Source organism: Squalius cephalus (genome assembly GCF_949319135.1).
Source record: "Squalius cephalus genome assembly, chromosome: 23".
Classification (NCBI taxonomy): Eukaryota; Metazoa; Chordata; class Actinopteri; order Cypriniformes; family Leuciscidae; genus Squalius; species Squalius cephalus.
The window spans coordinates 31,308,610-31,330,339 of record NC_137144.1 but is presented as its reverse complement, the minus strand read 5'-3'; the positions used below and the strand labels follow the sequence as shown (position 1 = coordinate 31,330,339).

General features: G+C 40.2%; 3 protein-coding genes across 3 annotated transcripts in view; all 3 read left to right on the top strand.

Annotated features, from left to right (window-relative positions):
* Positions 1-1,666, top strand: part of LOC307151543 (polyubiquitin-I-like) — a 29,665-nt gene extending 27,999 nt beyond the window's left edge. Inside the window, exon 9 of the mRNA XM_079859645.1 lies at positions 916-1,666. Coding sequence (XP_079715771.1) covers positions 916-1,055 — 140 coding nt within the window. The 3' untranslated portion in view covers positions 1,056-1,666. The remainder of the gene's footprint in view (positions 1-915) is intronic.
* A 4,876-nt stretch (positions 1,667-6,542) lies between these two features.
* LOC307151546 (uncharacterized protein) lies at positions 6,543-11,350 on the top strand. The gene is made up of 3 exons (XM_079859648.1): positions 6,543-6,769; positions 9,032-9,160; positions 9,441-11,350. Exons 1-3 carry the CDS (start codon positions 6,631-6,633, stop codon positions 9,545-9,547), a joined length of 375 nt encoding a protein of 124 aa, XP_079715774.1. The 5' UTR covers positions 6,543-6,630; the 3' UTR covers positions 9,548-11,350.
* A 6,986-nt stretch (positions 11,351-18,336) lies between these two features.
* On the top strand, positions 18,337-19,761 carry LOC307151541 (uncharacterized protein; the record flags this gene model as incomplete). The annotated part of the gene is made up of 1 exon (XM_079859642.1): positions 18,337-19,761. The coding sequence occupies one exon, from the start codon at positions 18,337-18,339 to the stop codon at positions 19,759-19,761; it is 1,425 nt and encodes a 474-aa protein (XP_079715768.1).
* Positions 19,762-21,730: the final 1,969 nt, after the last annotated feature.

The following is a 21,730-nucleotide window of genomic DNA, read 5'->3' as shown; positions in this document are numbered from 1 at the left end:
TTAACCAGCAGCTAGGCATCATGACGCGCACGGAGTCACCGTTGTGTGTCTCACCCTCCTTCACACTCCACTTATATGCTCAGCACGAGCCATCAGAGCAACGGGCCACAGGTGTGCAAGGGCGGAGCCTACACTCAGAAAGAAACCCCAATTAGAAAACGAAACAAACACACAAAAATACACACAGGCAACACCCATAAGGCTTTGGCCGTAACACTGTAAATCAGGCCGTTATCATCATATGCTTTACCCCCTTCCTCATCACCCCCAATTTTGGCAAGTGCTGCATACATGAAATGCCCAAAATAAAAAGGTTACTGATCATAAGTAATTCTGAATAGAAACATAACACACATACATTTAGAAAGCCAACCCTTGAGAGTTTATAGTTCAAGACTCAAAATTAACCAGACTGTTATTAATATTGAGATATATAAGCTCAAACATATTTTGAACTAAAATAATCTGGGATCACCAGTGATCCCTTAATGTACATGTGATTTACTGAATGCTGGTCAAAACTTTGCTTTGTTTGCATTTTTACTGTTGTTTTATTCTTCATAATTGTGTTATTGTTGAGTTTCTCTGGCTGATGAACACATATAGTGTAATAACAGGCTCTCTATGATGCTGTATGATTGACATTTCTCTTCTTATGGACATTAACAGTGGAAAAGTGCACAAGTTTGGTTTGTGATGAAAACTTCACAGTTTGTGTCTATACAACAATGCACAGAAATGAACAATTATCCCACATATCCTCTACATAATATACATGCGAACTTTATTATGATGAGTGTAAAACATGTTGAATTATTGATCCTTCATACAATTAAAGTTAAAGGTAGAGATTGACAGATTCACGACACAATATTATTCAGTTTCTGACGGATGTTTTGTTCTGCTCCACATCAGGAAACATAAGTGAACTTTTTGAAGATGAAGATCAAGATGAAGATGAAGTAAAAGATAAAGTGCTTCCCAGGACTGCATCTATGGATCGACTAGCTACAATGCAGCAGCCGGAATCCAGTGGATCGTGTAGCATACAGTAAAAAAATATGAATACATATACGTATCTGATCAGTTAAAGTGTGATATGATTCAATGTACCACCATATATATTCTCTTCTGATGTCGGCCTCTGGAAGTGAAATATTTCAGGACCTCATATGAACAACAGTAAACAGTCACTCTGAAGGACCACACACACACACACACACACACACACACACACACACACACACACACACACACACACACACACACTCACTCACTCACTAATGTCACGCCCGGCTTTGCCGTGCTGGGTATGCTCATTTCCCCATGAACAGAATGTTTGGGCCGTCTCTCTCCCCCCAGTCTGAAGGGGGAACTGTTTGTTTTCGGTCCATCTGACAGTAGCTGAGGGGCGGGACTGTTTAAAAGCATCTCCTGCCAGTTGTTCTTCCTCTCTGCTCTGCTCTGGCCTTCAGGCTGGCAGCAGCACCATCCTACTCCTTTTTTTGTGCCTTTTTTGCATTACACATAGTCAACACACTGATCTGCACTACACTTTTGATTAGCTTTCTTTTGCTTTTCATTTACTGACTTGATACATTTATTGATTCAAATTATGATTTCATTGTATAATTTAATGCTTTAATAAATTATTTTTTATTTAACTTAACAAACGGTCTGGTCTCCCCTATGTCATTGCTACTGTGAGCCAGGTAGTCGTGACACTAACTCATACACACACACACAAACACATACACTCACAAAACACACACACACACACACACACACACACACACACACACACACACTCACTCACTCACTCACTCACTCACTCACACACTCACTCACTCACTCACACACTCACTCACACACTCACTCACTCACACACACACACACACACACACACACACACACACACACACACACACACATATACACACACACACACTTCTGAACTGTTATCAGAAACTTAATATTAGCCCTTCAATGTCTATAGACCTTATGTAGCTCCGCCCCTTTTCAGCGCTGCGCTCGTTGTCTTTTGACTTCCGGTCTGTATTTTCACAGCGATCTTGCGTATTTATGAATGAACGGCTCGTTTTAAAATCTCCCCCGGTCTACTGACATTTGTTAAGACATCTGCTTTAAACATTACAGTCCTCATGGTAACTTTCGATAACTTTACATTAAGTAAATCCACTTCAAAAGCTAATTACTCCTGGACAGCAGCGCCACAGAAATATACAGAGCGACCACAAAACAGAAGTTCAAAGACAATATTCTAAAGATGGCGGCGCCCTTGTTTCTCTGGTGCACGAGGTCTATAAATCTCACAGATTCACAGTCTCAGAACATCATCATCAACAGCTCTGAGCGACTAGGATCTTTATTAGTGTTTATCGACTCTTTAAGATCAGCTGATGCTGTTCATCATTCATTACTCTGAATAAAAGCAGCTGCTAAATTAATAAAAGTAAATGATGATTTAGCAGAGAATATATTCCAACTGTAGAGATTAGGTTAAACTTTATTTCAATGGTCTACTTTATTCATTCTGCTAATAATTGTGCGACTAACTCTCAGTATTAGCATTATAGACTGATAGATTAGAGTTTGGGTGAGTAGAATAAGATGAAATATAGTTAGTAAAATGTCTAAAGTGGATTATTAAAATAAGTGTTACTGAGATATTTTACACAATACAGACTCAAAAGAAAAGTTGTTTCATGTGAAGCAAGTTATTACATTATGATGAAAGATTATGAAGATAAACATTGTGCTTCTCTATAATAACATGCACTGATGGCTCGATATCAACAAGAGAAGCATTTCCTTCATATTTCCATGAGGTGTTAATTATAAATTCATTTGTATGATGAAATATTTTATAATTAGAGGCTGAAAGCAAAAGAGAATATGATAGTGAGATATATGGTAGTAAATTTGAACGATATCACACTTTGTGATGATTAAGTGAGACTGTATAGTTGGTGGAAGTGTGTTATTGCAATGTTTAAAATGTATATGTTTAATGTATAAAGTTTATAATCTTAAAAGTGTGTATGTGAAGGTTTAGCTCAAAATAGATATTGTTTTAGCATGTTAATATTGTCACTTTTTTGTGTGTGGACTCTTTAAATGCAAATGAGCTGCTGCTCCCGGCGCAGGGGGCGGAGCTTCAAGATTTATATATATATATATATATATATATATATATATATATTAGGGCTGACTTCTAATAGTCGAGGATTCGACGATTCGATTCGGAGAGGTCTGATTCGACTATGAACCTCATAGTCGAATATAGTTTGGTTTGAAATGTGCTGGGGACAGAGAGGCATTCGCATTTTCAGAAGGGCTGGGTACAAAAAAAATATTTTCCGCTTTCGCGCAGGTCATGTTTTGAAAGACGATGTCCTGTAGCTTACTAATGTAAATAAATAAAAATGTATTCAAAAATCTGCTTCACATTTTCAGCAGGGCTGCGGAGCGGCTGTGGGTTGACTCCACACGGTTCTCATGGGCTTTATATATAGGCTAAGTCCTAACGTGAAAAAAGCTTTACGTGGTTTAATGTACCTAAACAATGATTACCAAATTTCCCTCTCATATTGCTCCTCATAACCACAGAAAATGGTCAAAAAATCGAACCCAGAGTCCAATTATTATGGACGTTTTCTGCTTCACATTTTCAGCAGGGCAGCGGAGCGGCTGTGAGTTGACTCACCCGGTCTCACCCCAAAACGTCATGTACTGACGGGTCTTGACCATACGGCAACATACGACGAAAAGGGTACCCCTAAAACGTCCATATGAGACGAAGACATAAGCGCACCAGCAGCGCTTCCTAGCGGTACCCTAACGCATACCTAAACCTACCCATAACCCGAATAGTCACATATGGACGTTTTAGGGGTACCCTTTTCGTCGTATGTTGCCGTATGGTCAAGACCCGTCAGTACGTGACGTTTTGGGGTGAGACTGTGTTAACTCCACACGGTTCTCATGGGCGTGAAAAAGCTTTACGTGGTTTAATGTACCTAAACAACGATCACCAAATTTCTCTCTCATATTGCTCCTCATGTTTATGAAATGTTATGATATATGTGTGATATGTTTTGTTCATCTGGCTTTAAATGAATAAAAGGTATTTGTTACACACCATGTTTTTCTTTGTTTTTTTTTAGCTCTTTTGTTTGAAATGGAAAAAATCTAGCTGCTATCTAAAAAAAAAAAAAAAAAAAAAAAAAAGGTTCGACTATCAGTCGACTACGGCAAAATCTAACGAATCAGATTCGACTATGAAAATCCTTAGTCGAAAACAGCCCTAATATATATATATAAATACATGATGTTTAAGTATGTATTGTTTTTTTTTTTTTTACTAAAATGTAATATTGATCCTTAACATGGTGAAAAGCCTAATATAACTTTTCACTGTGGCATAGTTCTGAAGTTGTGTTAATTTAAAGCCTCAACAATGGTCCTTTTGGTCACAACATGTGATTTTTGACACTATAGTGATAGTGACCTGTCCAATCAACAAAGAAAAGCATACCCTGGAGGTAAAAATATGGGTCTAGGGCCCTGAGTAATATTTCAATGTGACTTTTTCAGAGATATTGACAGTTTATTTAAGCTAAATATGACTATGATAATAGATTTAACATGGAAATGGACTTAAAATAAGAAGAATATATCAGAATTGGATTCCTTGTATCAAACAAAGCAGAAAAAATTACATTATACAACAATTTAAGACTAAAGGAAGCTGAGATATAACCTTTTCTCTTTTCGGCGGGGGCCAATTTGGATTTTATGGATAACTGCCACTAGGGGGGCCACCCCAACTTGTATCCATGGATTTTTAAAAACCTTAGGCCCATACCTAACACCCTGCCAAAAATCAAAAACTTTTCCAGAAGTGCACAATTTTCATGATTTTTCACGTATTCCTTCCCAGCTATTATGTTTAATGTTACATGCATTTTTGTTTGTGATTGTATTTGGAATGGTAAAAGTATTTAATAATAATAATAATAAATGAATGAATAAAAAAGTACATTGCCCTGATTTTTAGTCCTTCGCTGCTCCAGGAAACTTCCACTACCGCTTGGAAACCAATCAAATGTTGAAACATTATTAAGGCCCATGTCCATTGAGATCCCCCTCGCTGCAGACTGTGGCGCAGTGACGTCACGTAGTTGCGTCACGTATGTGTTAACACGCATGCGCAAGTATGACATATCGTCTGTTTATATGACGCACGTGCGCTGTACCGACTGCTGTTAACTGCACATGTACTGTACAGTGGACCTCAGATTCCAGATGATCGAGAGCCTTTATATGGACGCCAACATTCAAGATAAGCTTGGATGTTAAATCACCACTTCACTTTATTTCCCAGAAGAGCAAAACACACCACAGAGTGTAAAAAATGTTGTGCTTCTTACTTGCAGTAAGAACAGTTGTGCTACTTAAGTGAGTGAGTGAGTAAGTGAGTAAGTGAGTGAGTGAATGTGTTTGTGTGTGTGTGTGTGTGTGTGTGTGTGTGTGTGTGTGTGTGTATGAGTTAGTGAGTGAGTAAGTGAGTGTGTGGGTGTGTGTTTTGTGAGTGTATGTGTGTGTGTGTGTGTGTGTGTGTGTGTGTGAGTGAGTGTGTGTGTATGAGTTAGTGAGTGAGTGAGTGAGTGAGTGAGTGTGTATTGTAACAATATTGCACATGATTTATTTATTTTTTGGTAGAAATGATCATTCTTTCTAAATGTGATGTAAACGTGTTACTGTAAACCTGGCTGATGTAATGATCAACTTAATAAACTCTTTTAAATATCAAACATAACATGAACAGATGTTTCCCTTTACTTTCAGTATTTAGGCTACTCTCCATTTCCAGCTATATGCAAAGCATGCTGGGAACTAACAATGGTGTCTCTAAATAAAACCGCATAATTGAGCTAATTCTCTTGAAATAAATAGGTAGCCTTTTGTACCTAATTTTATCAGCTTAATCGGTTCCTCAATTCAAGCCTCAAAACTGTGCATATTTCCGTAAAAATGGTAAAATCTTCTCTATTTTCTATACCACACTGAACCACAATTTTCTAAAATATACACTTTTTAATTATCATCTGATTATATTTTTTACACTATTTTGTAGTGTACATCGCCGCCATCTTGGCCACCCTCACCCAGAAACGACTAGAAAGTTCTAACCGAAAAAACAAACAAACGACAACTACTAAAGTTCTAATCGTCATTTGCGCTTAGTGTAATAAACACTCCGTTTTAAAAATATTTCACATAGTCACAACATTTACTCCAGTGAAGTCCTTTATAAAAGTCTTCACTACACAGAACAGTTAGACATTAACACTGTTATTTAAAAACACAAAGCTCAATAAACACAAGAGCTTACTAACGTTATAATGTTTCCCTGATCTGTGTTCCTCCCATTAACCGTCTGACCAGTAACTCTACTGGGTTATGATCTGTTAAACACGCCCCTTTAAAACACAGCAGATCGAAGTGAAAGTGAAACTGCACAATCTCTTTTGTAATTTCACTTACATCGATCAAACGACTGTTTCATCTCTGTTCATTGTAATTTTCTGCTAAAACTGATTCAGAATGGCCTTTCAGGTCTACATAAACTATAATGACAAGAAGAATCAACCATTAGAAGTGGCGGATTCATTAGAAAGGTTTGAGAAAACCACCATCCTAGAACTGAAGAAGAAATTCAAAGAACAGAATCCTGGAGCTCCTGGTAGGTTAATGTATTTATTAACTCTCCAGCAATAACACAGAGCAATTGCATGTTTTTTCTTTTGGCATTAAGACATTTACATTTACTGCACAAAATAAATAAATAAATAAATATTATTTGTTCATAAACAGCATTTGTTGTTTAAGGGGTGTTTGTAAGTGTATAGACCTCGTGCACCAGAGAAACAAGGGCGCCGCCATCTTTAGAATATTGTCTTTGAACTTCTGTTTTGTGGTCGCTCTGTATATTTCTGTGGCGCTGCTGTCCAGGAGTAATTAGCTTTTGAAGTGGATTTACTTAATGTAAAGTTATCGAAAGTTATCATGAGGACTGTAATGTTTAAAGCAGATGTCTTAACAAATGTCAGTAGACCGGGGGAGATTTTAAAACGAGCCGTTCTTTCATAAATACGCAAGATCGCTGTGAAAATACAGACCGGAAGTCAAAAGACAACGAGCGCAGCGCTGAAAAGGGGCGGAGCTACATAAGGTCTATAGTATAGAGAGCCTAAGTCCCGCCCCTCCGCTTCCGGCTCATGGGACCTTACTTCGGAAAAAATATGTATGGAAGTCAATGGCGAGAGATAACTTATCTTTTTATTCCGTCTGAACTGTGCCCTGAATTACACATATGATGTTTGTCAATTTAAAAGGTAATTATGAAAGTCAAGAAAGTCGCAGTTTGTCATAAAACAGAAGAGTAACGTTTAGTTTTATGTGAAAATCGCTCAATGAACTACATCTCTCGTCTCGCACTATGTACGTCACAAGATCCGTTGCTCGTATGTGTGTATTCTGGCTCAAAACACTCAGGCATGACGGCGTTGCGTTACGATTATAAGGTAAGACTATAGAAAAAATGACAGTCGTTAGCTTCAGTAAAGTTAGCTTCATTCATTGAGAGAAAAGGCATGACGTCGCATGCGCGCCTTCTGGGTTTGTAGTCTTTCTAATTACGTATTTTCACAGTCTTATACCTCAGCAGTTTTACATCAAGCTGCGACTTTCTTGACTTTAAAATGTATCTTTTAAATTGATAAACATCATATGTGTAAATCAGGGCACAATTCAAACGAGATCAAAATATTTGTTGTCTCTCGCCATTGACTACCATACAATATTTTTCCGAAATAAGGTCCCATGGTGGTCGACCGGAAGGGGAGGGACTTAGGCTCTCTATACAGGGCCGGATTAACCATTAGGGCAACTGGGCACTTGCCCAGGGGCCCATGACATCTAGGGGGCCCTGACAGGTAGGAAATACACAGAAATTTAATAAAGTTATAAAACTCTTTACGATCTTCTTCACTGCATAAAGTGCATCTACGCGGGTTCACGCGACTTTCCTCCCTCCCCGCTGAACGCCAGCGATTACTAATTCGTGAAATGCACTCCCGCGGGTTGAGCGCGGTAAAGTTCGTTTCAGTTTCGATATTAGCCGGACATTTGTTCTATAGGGTCGGTAGTCTAACAAAGATATCAATAGCAAGATTAGTTTTAACATTATGTGACCATTGTATATCGACATGATGAAATATTCGTTCAAAATCATTCGTGCATTAATGCTGCATAATTATACCTGAGAATGCTTTGACGCGTTTCCACAGCGCACGATGCTTAAGGGAACATCTGCCAATTCCACCAACTGCGTTAAACGTAGTCTATAATTTGTATTATTTAAAATTACTTTTAACATTTAAAAACAGACGTTTTCAAATCCCAAAGCTTGCAGAAGGTTCCTCATGTCAATACTGACTTTACAGCTATACAGCTTTCCTGGTAGCCTTGAGTAAATTAACATGTCTAAGAAAATGATTCATAAAACGTATAAATATCAGTTGAGCCTATGTTTATTTTCGTCACTGACACAGACGAAAATGAAAAGACTATCAGTCAAAGTTCAGCTTTAGGAGAGGTAGAAATAGGCCAGTATAAGAATACTGAGAGAATAAGAAATATGAAGATGAGGAGAGAGCAGACAAATAATCTAATGACAAGGTTTTAAAGCTAGCCTATTTCTTATAATTTTTTGGCCTTCAAAAGTCCTAAATTGCACATATGTATGTCAGAGAAATCCAAATTTTCTCGGGGGAGCATGCCCCCGAACCCCCCTAACTACGGGGGGCCTTGAGTCTGGTTGCCCAGGGCACAGGAAATTGTTAATCCGGCCCTGATAGTATATATAGTATAGACTCTATACATTATGTGTCAGCATGTCATTTGAGCTGTTCATCATAGGCTATTAATGTTTTTCTTTTGTCAGACCCAGGTGACTTACGGGTGGTTTTTGGAAAAGATCCACTGGAAGATGATCAAACACTTGGGTTTTATAATATAACACATTTATCTGTTCTTCTCATTGTGTTGAAAATGCCCGGAGGAGGAGGACCAGGTATGACTCATGCTTTCATATGCTGAAACTTATGAAACTTGAAACATCAAATCATTGCTTTTTTTTTTTAAGTAGGTTTGATGTATTGTTTTTATCATAAGCTAAATATTAAGAATCACATCGTGTAGTTTTACATCCTGTTCATGTCAAAGAAATGCCATCATTTATTATTCACATTGACACAAATACACGTGTATAAAGAATAATGACATTTATTTTGCATCAACATTAACGACTTGATGTCTTATTTTTTAACTTATTTATAAATTGTCTCTCATAGACCCAAACCCACCGGAAGGAATTCCCAGGCCTCAATCCATGGATCGACTGGCTCCTCCAATGCAGCAGGCGGAAGGCGTTACAGCTGGATCGTGTAGCATACAGTAAATAAATATGAATACATATACATATCTGATCAGTTAAAGTGTGATATGATTCAAATATGGTCTTTAAAATGGTCTTTATACTGTACAAACTGTATATTCCATCTCCTTACACTAACCCTACCCCTAAACCTACTCATCACAGAAAACTTTCTGCATTTTTACATTTTTAAAAAAATATAATTTAGTATGTTTATTAACCCATTTCCCTCGTGGGGACCGCTGGCTGGTGCCCACCATGGAGGTGATCTCAGGTTTTACCATCCTTGTGGGGACATTTGGTTCCCACAATGTAATATAAACCAAAACCAAAACACACACACACACACACACACACACACTCTTCAGTGTCTATAATTCTCACAGTCTCAGAACATCATCATCAACAGCTCTGAGCGACGAGGATCTTTATTAGTGCTTATTAGAAGTATAACTGATGCTGTTCATCATTCATTACTCTGAATAAAAGAAGCTACTAAATTAATAAAAGTAAATTATAATTTAGCAGAGAATATATTCCAACTGTAGAGAATTAGATTAAACTTCATTTCAATGGTCTACTTTATTCATTCTGCTAATAATTGTGCGACTAACTCTCAGTATTAGCATTATAGACTGATAGATTAGAGTTTGGGTGAGTAGAATAAGATGAAATATAGTTAGTAAAATGTCTAAAGTGGATTATTAAAATAAAGTGTTACTGAGATATTTTACACAATACAGACTCAAAAGAAAAGTTGTTTCATGTGAAGCAAGTTATTACATTATGATGAAAGATTATGAAGATAAACATTGTGCTTCTCTATAATAACATGCACTGATGGCTCGATATCAACAAGAGGAGCATTTCCTTCATATTTCCATGAGGTGTTAATTATAAATTCATTTGTATGATGAAATATTTTATATTTAGAGGCTGAAAGCAAAAGAGAATATGATAGTGAGATATATGGTAGTAAATTTGAACGATATCACACTTTGTGATGATTAAGTGAGACTGTATAGTTGGTGGAGGTGTGTTATTGCAGTGTTTAAAGTGATTTAAAGGATCCATTCATAATCTTAAAAGTGACTCTTTTAAAGGGGTTGTAAGGCTGCTGCCAGTATGTCTGGCCGACCCCTCGATGGAACAAAAGGCCCCCCTGGACATTAACACTTGAACTATCTCCTGCATATGTAACAGGGATTTCGAGATGCAGCACACAGTGCAGTTCACACTCCACACACACTATCTCCCCCTCATCCCCCCTCCTCCTCACCTGAAATACACTGAAAACCTATGCAATGTAAATTATGTACAAGAAGTATCTATACATGTTTGATATCATTTAAAGTGTCTCAGTGCGCCTGGTAAAGATGGTCTCATTCTCCCAACCATAATGAAAGTTATAAAATATGAGAAAAGTGATGTATCCTCTCAAGGTGTTTCCCTCCCCCAGATCCTCCATTCAGACTGTACCTCCTGTATGTAAAACAAGAACCTATTCAAAATACAAATTCTGATCTCCCAGTGTGAATCCCTGAATAGGGAACCAAAATCTAATTATAATGGTAGACGGCCATTTGGTAAGAATATTGAATTATCTGGGTATATAAGGAAAAGGTGCAGAAAGTTCGAGGAGTCTGTAGGTTGACTGCCCACACAACCGCATGTGTGTATTTTTCGTTACCAGGTAATAATCTTTACAAATTCTTCGATTCCTGAATTGTTATTATGTTATGATTAACTGATGATTTTATTCTTGCGAATTGGATTTTGAATTATTGCTTCATTACCTGGTCAATAAATTGTAAACGTTTGATTTTATTCTGACTGACTCTGAGATTGTTTCCACTCTTATAGATTATAGGATCCGTATATTTCCACAAGCCTGCGCTAGACATTAGTGACGACTAATACTTGATTATCAGATTCAAGTGTACTTGAATGAGGGGAGCGAGTTATTTCCGTCCAGAATTAGCGAATGCTATTTGATCAACCTGGATTCGGGTGCGTTCCATAACCTCTGTTCTCATTTAAATGTTCCTTTAGATACGTGTACGTGGTTATACCACGGGCTTGACTAAACTAAAGCCATTTTAAGAAAAGTAAGTTGATCGACTAACGTCTTTTATGGTGGTCATGACCTCTACTAAAGTGAAACAATTTGATTAAGTTCCTGAGGTGGCATTCAAGGGGGCTATGTAAGTGTCTGTTATTTTGTACGTGTGAATACGGCAAATCTCAGATGTTTAGCCAATTACCTCTGTTTTGAGAAATCAGACTGGCGAGATTGTGTCGTGCATCCGAAGGACTGCTAAGCGATATAGTTTCCTAAATCTAAACGGGTAAACTATAATCAGAGTTAAAAGAATAATCAGATATTCGTTCACGTTTAATGATACACAGATATCATTAAAACCTTTTCATTTATGGAGTCAGATGAAACGAGCTATTGCATGTAAGAAAATATATTGCATTTAATCTTGTTGTGTTGCGTAAAAGGAAAGACAGTAACGCGCAGAGAAACCTTCCCCGTATTATTGGAGACCTCCATTGGACCAATTAGACGGGCTTACAAAGTGGTGACCCCGCCTCCGTGATCTCGCAACAGACGAGCAACGTCTTTCCAGCGCGACATTCAACTTGAACTCTGCTGCCCGGAACATGAGGTTTGAACTCCTTCCCATCTATCTCCAGCTGCTGTGGTAAGTTGATTTTTTGCCTTTTAGAGTTGAGGGAAAAACTGTTTTGTACATCACATATAGACACATTTGTAGTACGGGTCGGTATACCCTTTAGACCGGAACCGAAAAATCCGGTGGGCAAAGAATTAGACGGGAAACATGTCTTTTCAGGGAAATCACAACAGCGCAGATGTAGAGATAATGGAGATTCTAGGCGTGCAGTTGAAAAAACTCCTTGTTCGGTAAAGCGACAAGGGATTACAATTAAGCTGGAGTAACAACGAAATATTATCCTGGTATTCTGCCAAGGGTGCGAAGCTAAAATCAAAATCAAAATACAAAAAGATTCCCGCTGCAATTGTTTATTTGCTTCGTCGTAACGACCTCATGACCATAGTCGAAAACGAACGAACAATAGCAGATATTAAAGAAATCGAAAGAGCGCGTTCTGACGAACTGTACAAGTTAAGAACACAAGTCGAAGCGTTTGCGTACGAACAACAGGGGTGGGCTAGACAGCGCGAAGAAATGTCAACAAACATTGATCAAATTCAAAGAAAACTTCAAACTGGCAGTAATTACATATCTGCTCTCGAAGATTGATTTCGAAGATTGCTGCGATAAATCAGGTTTCCCAGTAGCCGCGGTTAAACAAGCAGCACTGGAAGAAACCTTTGAGCTAAATGCTAACCATGATAGCGATGACGACGCGTTACTAACGTTACACAAGCCACGGAGAGAAACTCGTAACCGAGCTCTTGTGAGTCTGTGGCCCGAACAACCAAACTTGCGAAGCCCAGTTAAGACTCGAACAAAATCGATTGATTTGCCACAAAAATCAGTTAGAGTCGCTGTGCTTAAAACCATGACAAACGCAGATGATGAAATCACAACAATCAGCCGGCCGTTAACATGCGAAGAATGTTCAAGACATAAACAGGTCGTAGGAATGCTGCCGCGAAAAGGGCCGTTTCAACCCTACTGGGAAGCATTGATGTTACCGGCCAGCGTGTACAAATTAGAAACTCGAGATGTGTGGCAAATCGCTCTACTCACTATACCTGATGAGATTAGACCGAAGCTTACCGCAAACATGAAATCTGGCGACATAATGAACCGAGTCGAAGATGAAACCAACGAAGCTATCTACGAGCGTCTAAAACAGGCATTATTAAACATTAGGGGACCGACGCATATTGATTGGAGCAAAATCTTAGAAATAAAACAAACAGGTAACGAGTCATTTGAAACGTACGCTGAACGGTTATGGGTAACATACAGAGAACACTCAGGGCTTAAAGAGATAGACCGCAACAATGACGCATTACTGCTAATTTTAAAGACCAACGCCGGCATTCCCGTTCAGAAGGCTTTGGCAAATGGCGTCGACCCGGCCGAAAACACGTTCCAAGCTATAGTAGACTGGGGTACAAGAATAGAAAACAGATTTTACAAAACCAAACCCCGCAATATTGCGTCCGCACAATGGTTAACAGAAGGGAACAGTCCAGGCAAATTTAACCAAAGATCTCCAAGCAAAACGCCATGCCACTATTGCAAAAAGATTGGCCATTTCATGAGAGATTGCAAAAAGAGGGAGAGAGATTTAAAAGAGCTAGACGATCATTGCCAAAAATCGCCATCTAGCGGAAACGCAAACTTATACAAACAGTTCACCAATTTCATTGCCGAGTATCAAAAACAACAAAGCCAAAATGGCGCGGCCCACAACACGACCGGAACAACTGAAAAATACTATCACCAATAGGGATACGTGGCCTCCATCGCCGTAGGGAGCATAATTAAGAGCGGAAACCGAATAAAAATAAGAGCTAATTTAGGAGGCCGGTTAGCGGACGTACTTATTGATTCTGGCGCATCTTGCTCCTGTACCGACATAAAATTTCCTTTAACCAACGAAACCATTCAGGTAAAAGGCATCGGCGACACGTTAATGATTGCGACAAAAACACAGCCAATTGAACTCGATTTAGGCGTGACTGTTTTGAAAGAACCTCTCTGGTATTTACCTGATAACAGTGAGGGGACTGTGCTGGGAATGGACATTATGCGAAAGTATGGCTTTGTAATTCACTGCTTTGAAAAGCAAATTGAGTTGAAAACAGACAAAACAGTAAAAAAATGTCTACCAAAAAACACAACAAGCATTATGTCCATATCCACACCAGATCCCGTTCATCAGATGTTGAACAAACACGATTACATTTGGTCTACAAATGAACATGATTGCGGCCTCATTGACTTTGTTGTGTGCATTGAGGGGGAGCCCCCTCCCCCACAAAAACAATACCGCATCAAACCAGAAGCCGAGTCAGCTGTTCATGAAATTGTACAGCAACTTGAAATCAGAGGAATAGTCCGTCGTTGTAGTTCGACCACAAACTCTCCGTGTTTACCAGTACCAAAATCGAACGGTAAATGGCGTCTTTGTATTGATTATCAGCGTCTCAACAAAGTTTTGCCCAAGGCTACACCTATAGTGGCAAATCCGTCTACGTTATTATCGCAGATTTCAACACAAGCGTCCTGGTTTACAGTGCTCGACGTAAAGAACGGTTTCTGGTCCATTCCAATCAAACGCGCTGATCAGTGGAAATTGGCCTTCACTGTGAATCAAATCCAGTATACTTGGGAGAGAATGCCACAAGGCCTCCATAACAGTCCTGCGATTTTTCACAGAGCATTAGAAGACACGCTTAATCCATTGACAGGGACCGGAAACGTGATCCACTACGTTGATGATATACTTATTGCGACTGAGGGATCATTTGATGATCATTTGCTGCTCGTTGATGAGGTACTGCTAACGCTCGGTAAAGCTGGCTTCAAATTAAACAAAGAGAAAGCTCAAATCGCACAAAACGAGGTCCAGTACCTGGGTTATACGATAACGCAAAGCCACCGAGCATTAACCGATGATAGGCGGAAATGCATTGCTGAACTTCCCCGACCGCACACGCTGAACGCGTTACAGAAAGTACTGGGAACAGCAAACTACTTAAGAGATTTCATTCCAGACTTTGCGAACGTCGTCACGCCATTGTATTCCCTCTTAAAAGGAAAATCAAAGCCCTCTGACGTCCTTGAATGGTCAGAGGAACACGAAAAAGCTTTTACGAGTCTAAAAGAAAATTTGTGCAGTGCTCCCGCACTCGGTCTGCCTAACCCTAAAAAAGCTTTCCACCTACAGGTGGACGCAAATGAAAACACTCTAAGTGGTGTTTTAGCTCAGGAACATGGGGGAAAATTGCGTCCGATCGCCTATTACAGCCGAAAAAAATCCACGGTCGAACAGGGATTCGACCCATGCACTCAGCACGTGCTGGCGGTTCACTGGATGTTAACAGCAACTGAACCAATTGTAGGTTTTCAACCTATTGTTGCGCATACAGTGCACACGCCAGTACAAATGCTGTTGCAGGGCCGAATAAAAGGCGTGTCGTCGCAAAGGTTAGCAAGATGGCTAGCAGACATACAGGCACGTGACATCACAACAGTGAACGACCGAATATTACCTCATTTATTGGGAGATGTAGAGGGCAACCCACACACATGCGAAACCAAACCGGAAGCTCAGAGCCCAGTTCATGACCAAGAACTTCCAAATCAGACACGAGTGTACATTGATGGTTCCCGATATTGGCATGATGGCAAATTCCACTCAGGTTGTGCGGTGTGGGCTCCTCACTCTCCCAATTCAGACACTAACCAATTGCTAATCAAACTATCCGAAAACACATCTGCGCAAGAAGCTGAACTTATTGCATTACTCGAAGCAATCAGATCACATCACGAGCCGCTGTGTGTATACACTGATAGCCGATACGCATTTGGTGCAGTCCATGATTTTATGGCACAGTGGCAGTTGAGAAAATTCCTCACATCTGCCGGAACGCCAATTAAACATTTTAACATCATAACTTCAATTTGGCAGGAAGTCAAAGCACGCAATTCCACACTCTCCGTCGTCAAAGTGCGCGCACATATCAGCAAAAATCCAGATGAACATGAGAAAAACAATAACATTGCAGATCAATTAGCCAAATTAGCAGCACAAAAGGGAGATAAATGGCAGCCTGACAGACTGATTGTTTCTGCTGTGAGTGCATTTCAGACTGCTCCTATTGACTTGAAACAGTACCAGCAAGAACTGTGGAGTTCTGATGGAGAGCTGACACCGCACCTGCAGCAGGACCAACTAGTCAAGGTCACTGAAGGCATGATTTTGAGAGACGATAAATACATCGTTCCAGAAGCCCTCCAGAAACCAGTGATAAAGTTGTACCATGATTATGCACATGTATCAGCTCCCAAAACACAACAGCTGATACAAAAGAACTTCTGGTGGCCACAAATGGCATCAGACATTCAAAGATGGTGTGACACATGCATCGTATGTGCAACCATTAACCAAGGTAAGCCTGGCCGCACAAAACTGTGTAGACCAGAGCCACCCAAAGGACCTTGGGAGTCACTGCAATTCGATTTTATAGGTCCACTACCCAGTGCCAAGGGCGGGTATCGTTATTGCCTTGTGATAATTGACAAATTTTCAAAATGGGTGGAAACGATTCCCACTCGCAATAACAGTGCAAACACAGTGGCACGTGTGGTAGCGAACCAACTCCTCCCACTCTGGGGCGCACCCATCCAAATTGAATCCGATCAGGGAACACACTTCACAGGTCAGGTGATGAAAAACATATGCCAGATGCTGAACATCAAACAAAGATTCCACGTTCCGTACAGGCCGCAGAGCTCTGGTATGGTGGAACGTGTTAACCGAACCATAAAAGAAAGCATCTCGAAACAGGTTGCACAACACAAGAACCAATGGATTGATGCTCTGCCCACAGTTCTAACAATACTGCGGGCAACTCCTTCAAAAGCCACAGGTATCAGTCCATTCGAACTCATGACTGGAAGAGTCATGAAGCTGCCCATCGACCCAGACATTACCCCAGCAGACCTGGGGCCTCTCGTGGTCGCAACTCAACAGTCTGTGTTGAAACAATTACGAGAAAGGCTGGAAGTACTACATGCACATGCCGCTCTGAAACAACAGCAATCAGACCTAACAAATGATGCACAATTCAACCCAAACTCTGAGGTGAAATTCTCAGAAGGAGACATGGTAATGATACGTGTTTTTGTGAAGCAAGGTGCATTCACACCCAGATGGCATGGCCCATATGAGATAAAAGCTGTATGCAACAGCTGTGTGGCCACGACCATAAAAGGGAAACTGCGATGGTATCACATGTCTCAGTGCAAATCATTTAAAGGTACACAGAATAAATAAATAACTGTCACTGTCTTCTCTTCCTGCCTTCCAGGTCGACTGCAGCGATCCCATGGAGGCCGGATGAAAGAAAAGTGTCCGGGCCCACGTGCATCAGACTGGGCCAAAGGGTTTCACTCACACACAACCTGAAATGTGGGAGGTGGGTGTGGAAATACTCCAAGGGGCCTTTCACACCAAAAATCACAGTCGCACCCAAAGAGACAGCTACATGGCCTCCCGGTATAGTACTGGATCCAAATTGCACACCACAAATTTGCTGTAGTTCAGGTAGCACCCACCCACCTTCAGGAAACATTTCAGGATACACTCGAGCACCAAAATTCATGCACAACCTCACTGCCTGGTATCAACTTAAAATAGATTCAGGTGAAACAATAGGTGACATGAACACTCTACACGAAAACAACAACAATGGCATAGACCCAAAATTGTGCTATAATGTTAAAAATTTGGAACCTGCAACATATAGGTGCACACATACAGAAACACACAATGACACACACATGAGATTCACAGAATTAATGTTCGATCTCACATCTTACACACCTAATGAGCAAAAACCAAAAACATTTGTGTGGACCAACCGAAAGGAAGGAACGTATTGTGTCGGAAAATGTTCACATAGCATAGACAATTTCACCAATCCACACAACTGTTCATGGACTGTTACATATTGTTTTAATTTGACCACCTGCGGATACACTAAACCCAAAAAGTGTCCGGAATTGCACTCAATTCCTCCTGGTGGACTGATTAGAGGAAACATCAACAAAACTTTATTACATGACGTAAATTTGGTAATGACACATGTGACATACAACATTTCAAACATACTCTCTGCCTATACAAAACATTGCAATGCTAATGATGAGTCATATGCATGGCTACAGTCACGAATCGATGATTTAATTTCTGATTACAAAGACAGACTTGCCGTCCAAATTCCACCTGCTCGCTCAAAACGAGACTTGCTAGGCAGTATAGCTGGCTTGTTCGGATCAATTAATTCAGCAGCCAACACCTATAAAATAACCAAACAATCCCAATTCTCCACATGGTTGACAGATCAGATGGCCACTGGTTTTCAACACATCACCAATAGCAATGATAACATTATCAAAGCGGTTCGTTCCGAGGCGCAGGCGCTTCTAACGATTAGCCACACATTGTTCAATCAGACCCGTACCATCGAACGTGACTTAGCCTGCAGATCATATGCACAAGATTTGTTCACTGCAACAAGACAAGAAATTTTAGACCTTCGTCTTCACAAGACCCCGAGACATGTTTTGAATGATCTAATTGAGGTTCTAGATTTGCATAGATGGTTCTCTTCAGAAAAAATGAAAAATGTCAAATATTCAGAACTGTTATCCACAATTATGATGTATACTGGAAACGAATGTATTGGTTGCATTGGATTTTTTGCCACTTTTCCTTTAATCCACCCAGATCAAGTTTATCCAAATTCCACTACTATTCGCTCTATTGGAGTGGTAGTTAAAGATCAGGTAATTAAATGGGATCACCTCACTGGATACATGACTTTGAAGGGTACTGAGACCTTGTTTACCAGTCGCACTTGTTGTCATGAAACTCATAATTATGTTGTCTGTACGTGTAACACATTGCAGCCTTTCTCTTCCAATGATAGCAAACTCATAAATGTTGAATCGTTGCATGGCCATTCAAATGCTGTTCAGGTGTCTCATACACAGTGGTGCATCGTCAGTGAGATGAATTCATTCACCTATGGAGGACTGACCTGTCCTGCTAATCACTCCTTTTGCTTGGAGGTGACAGAGGACTTTTCTATGGGCCAGATCGACATCCTCGGAAGGATGCCAACGGACGCTGAGGTCTCCCCATGGTGGGACGACACCTTCTATGAACACGGAACACAAGCTTTGGTCGACACGATGGACCTGGTACAGAACGTAATTCTCCAAACAGAGTACCACCTCTCTCAAGCGCAAGTAGAGACAAACTTGGCGCGAAAGACTGCACAGATCCTGTCTAGCTCATCTACCCGATCAGCACAGACTGCATATACCTGGTGGGACTGGGTACTTCGAGGTTGTGCGGTTGGAAGCGCACTCATCTTCTCCTTCACGCTCTTCCAATGTTGCTACTTCCGACACCTTATCAGATCGGTGAAAACATCCACCAACACTATCTTGACTCTCAGCCCCTTAAAGCTGCCCACCTTACAACGACTGAAATGACACCGCAGGAAACCCTGTGAGTGGCCCACGGTGCCAAACGGGGGAACTGTAAGGCTGCTGCCAGTATGTCTGGCCGACCCCTCGATGGAACAAAAGGCCCCCCTGGACATTAACACTTGAACTATCTCCTGCATATGTAACAGGGATTTCGAGATGCAGCACACAGTGCAGTTCACACTCCACACACACTATCTCCCCCTCATCCCCCCTCCTCCTCACCTGAAATACACTGAAAACCTATGCAATGTAAAGTATGTACAAGAAGTATCTATACATGTTTGATATCATTTAAAGTGTCTCAGTGCGCCTGGTAAAGATGGTCTCATTCTCCCAACCATAATGAAAGTTATAAAATATGAGAAAAGTGATGTATCCTCTCAAGGTGTTTCCCTCCCCCAGGTCCTCCATTCAGACTGTACCTCCTGTATGTAAAACAAGAACCTATTCAAAATACAAATTCTGATCTCCCAGTGTGAATCCCTGAATAGGGAACCAAAATCTAATTATAATGATAGACGGCCATTTGGTAAGAATATTGAATTATCTGGGTATATAAGGAAAAGGTGCAGAAAGTTCGAGGAGTCTGTAGGTTGACTGCCCACACAACCGCATGTGTGTATTTTTCGTTACCAGGTAATAATCTTTACAAATTCTTCGATTCCTGAATTGTTATTATGTTATGATTAACTGATGATTTTATTCTTGCGAATTGGATTTTGAATTATTGCTTCATTACCTGGTCAATAAATTGTAAACGTTTGATTTTATTCTGACTGACTCTGAGATTGTTTCCACTCTTATAGATTATAGGATCCGTATATTTCCACAAGCCTGCGCTAGACATTAGTGACGACTAATACTTGATTATCAGATTCAAGTGTACTTGAATGAGGGGAGCGAGTTATTTCCGTCCAGAATTAGCGAATGCTATTTGATCAACCTGGATTCGGGTGCGTTCCATAACCTCTGTTCTCATTTAAATGTTCCTTTAGATACGTGTACGTGGTTATACCACGGGCTTGACTAAACTAAAGCCATTTTAAGAAAAGTAAGTTGATCGACTAACGTCTTTTATGGTGGTCATGACCTCTACTAAAGTGAAACAATTTGATTAAGTTCCTGAGGTGGCATTCAAGGGGGCTATGTAAGTGTCTGTTATTTTGTACGTGTGAATACGGCAAATCTCAGATGTTTAGCCAATTACCTCTGTTTTGAGAAATCAGACTGGCGAGATTGTGTCGTGCATCCGAAGGACTGCTAAGCGATATAGTTTCCTAAATCTAAACGGGTAAACTATAATCAGAGTTAAAAGAATAATCAGATATTCGTTCACGTTTAATGATACACAGATATCATTAAAACCTTTTCATTTATGGAGTCAGATGAAACGAGCTATTGCATGTAAGAAAATATATTGCATTTAATCTTGTTGTGTTGCGTAAAAGGAAAGACAGTAACGCGCAGAGAAACCTTCCCCGTATTATTGGAGACCTCCATTGGACCAATTAGACGGGCTTACAGGGTGTATAATGCCCTTTCACAAGATGTAAAATAAGTCTCTGATGTCCCCAGAGTGTGTGTGTGTGTGTGTGTGTGTGTGTGTGTGTGTGTGTGTGTGTGTGTGTGTGTGTGTGTGTGTGTGTGTGTGTGTGTGTGTGTGTGTGTGTGTGGTTTCAGCTCAAAATACCCCACAGATATTGTTTATAGCATGTTAATATTGTCACTTTTTGTGTGTGGACCCTTTAAATGCAAATGAGCTGCTGCTCCCGGCGCAGGGGGCGGAGCTTCGAGAGCTTGTTCTCAGCAGAGCCATATAGAGCCCTTTGATGCGAGGCGGGTTTATGTAAATTGTAGGGTTGGTGATGTCACTAACCCGGGAGGAAGCTTGTGTAGTTCCTGCAAGCCGTTTGTTGTAGTCCTTAAACAGCGATTTCTTGATATATTTTATCTCAGTCTATTACACGATAAA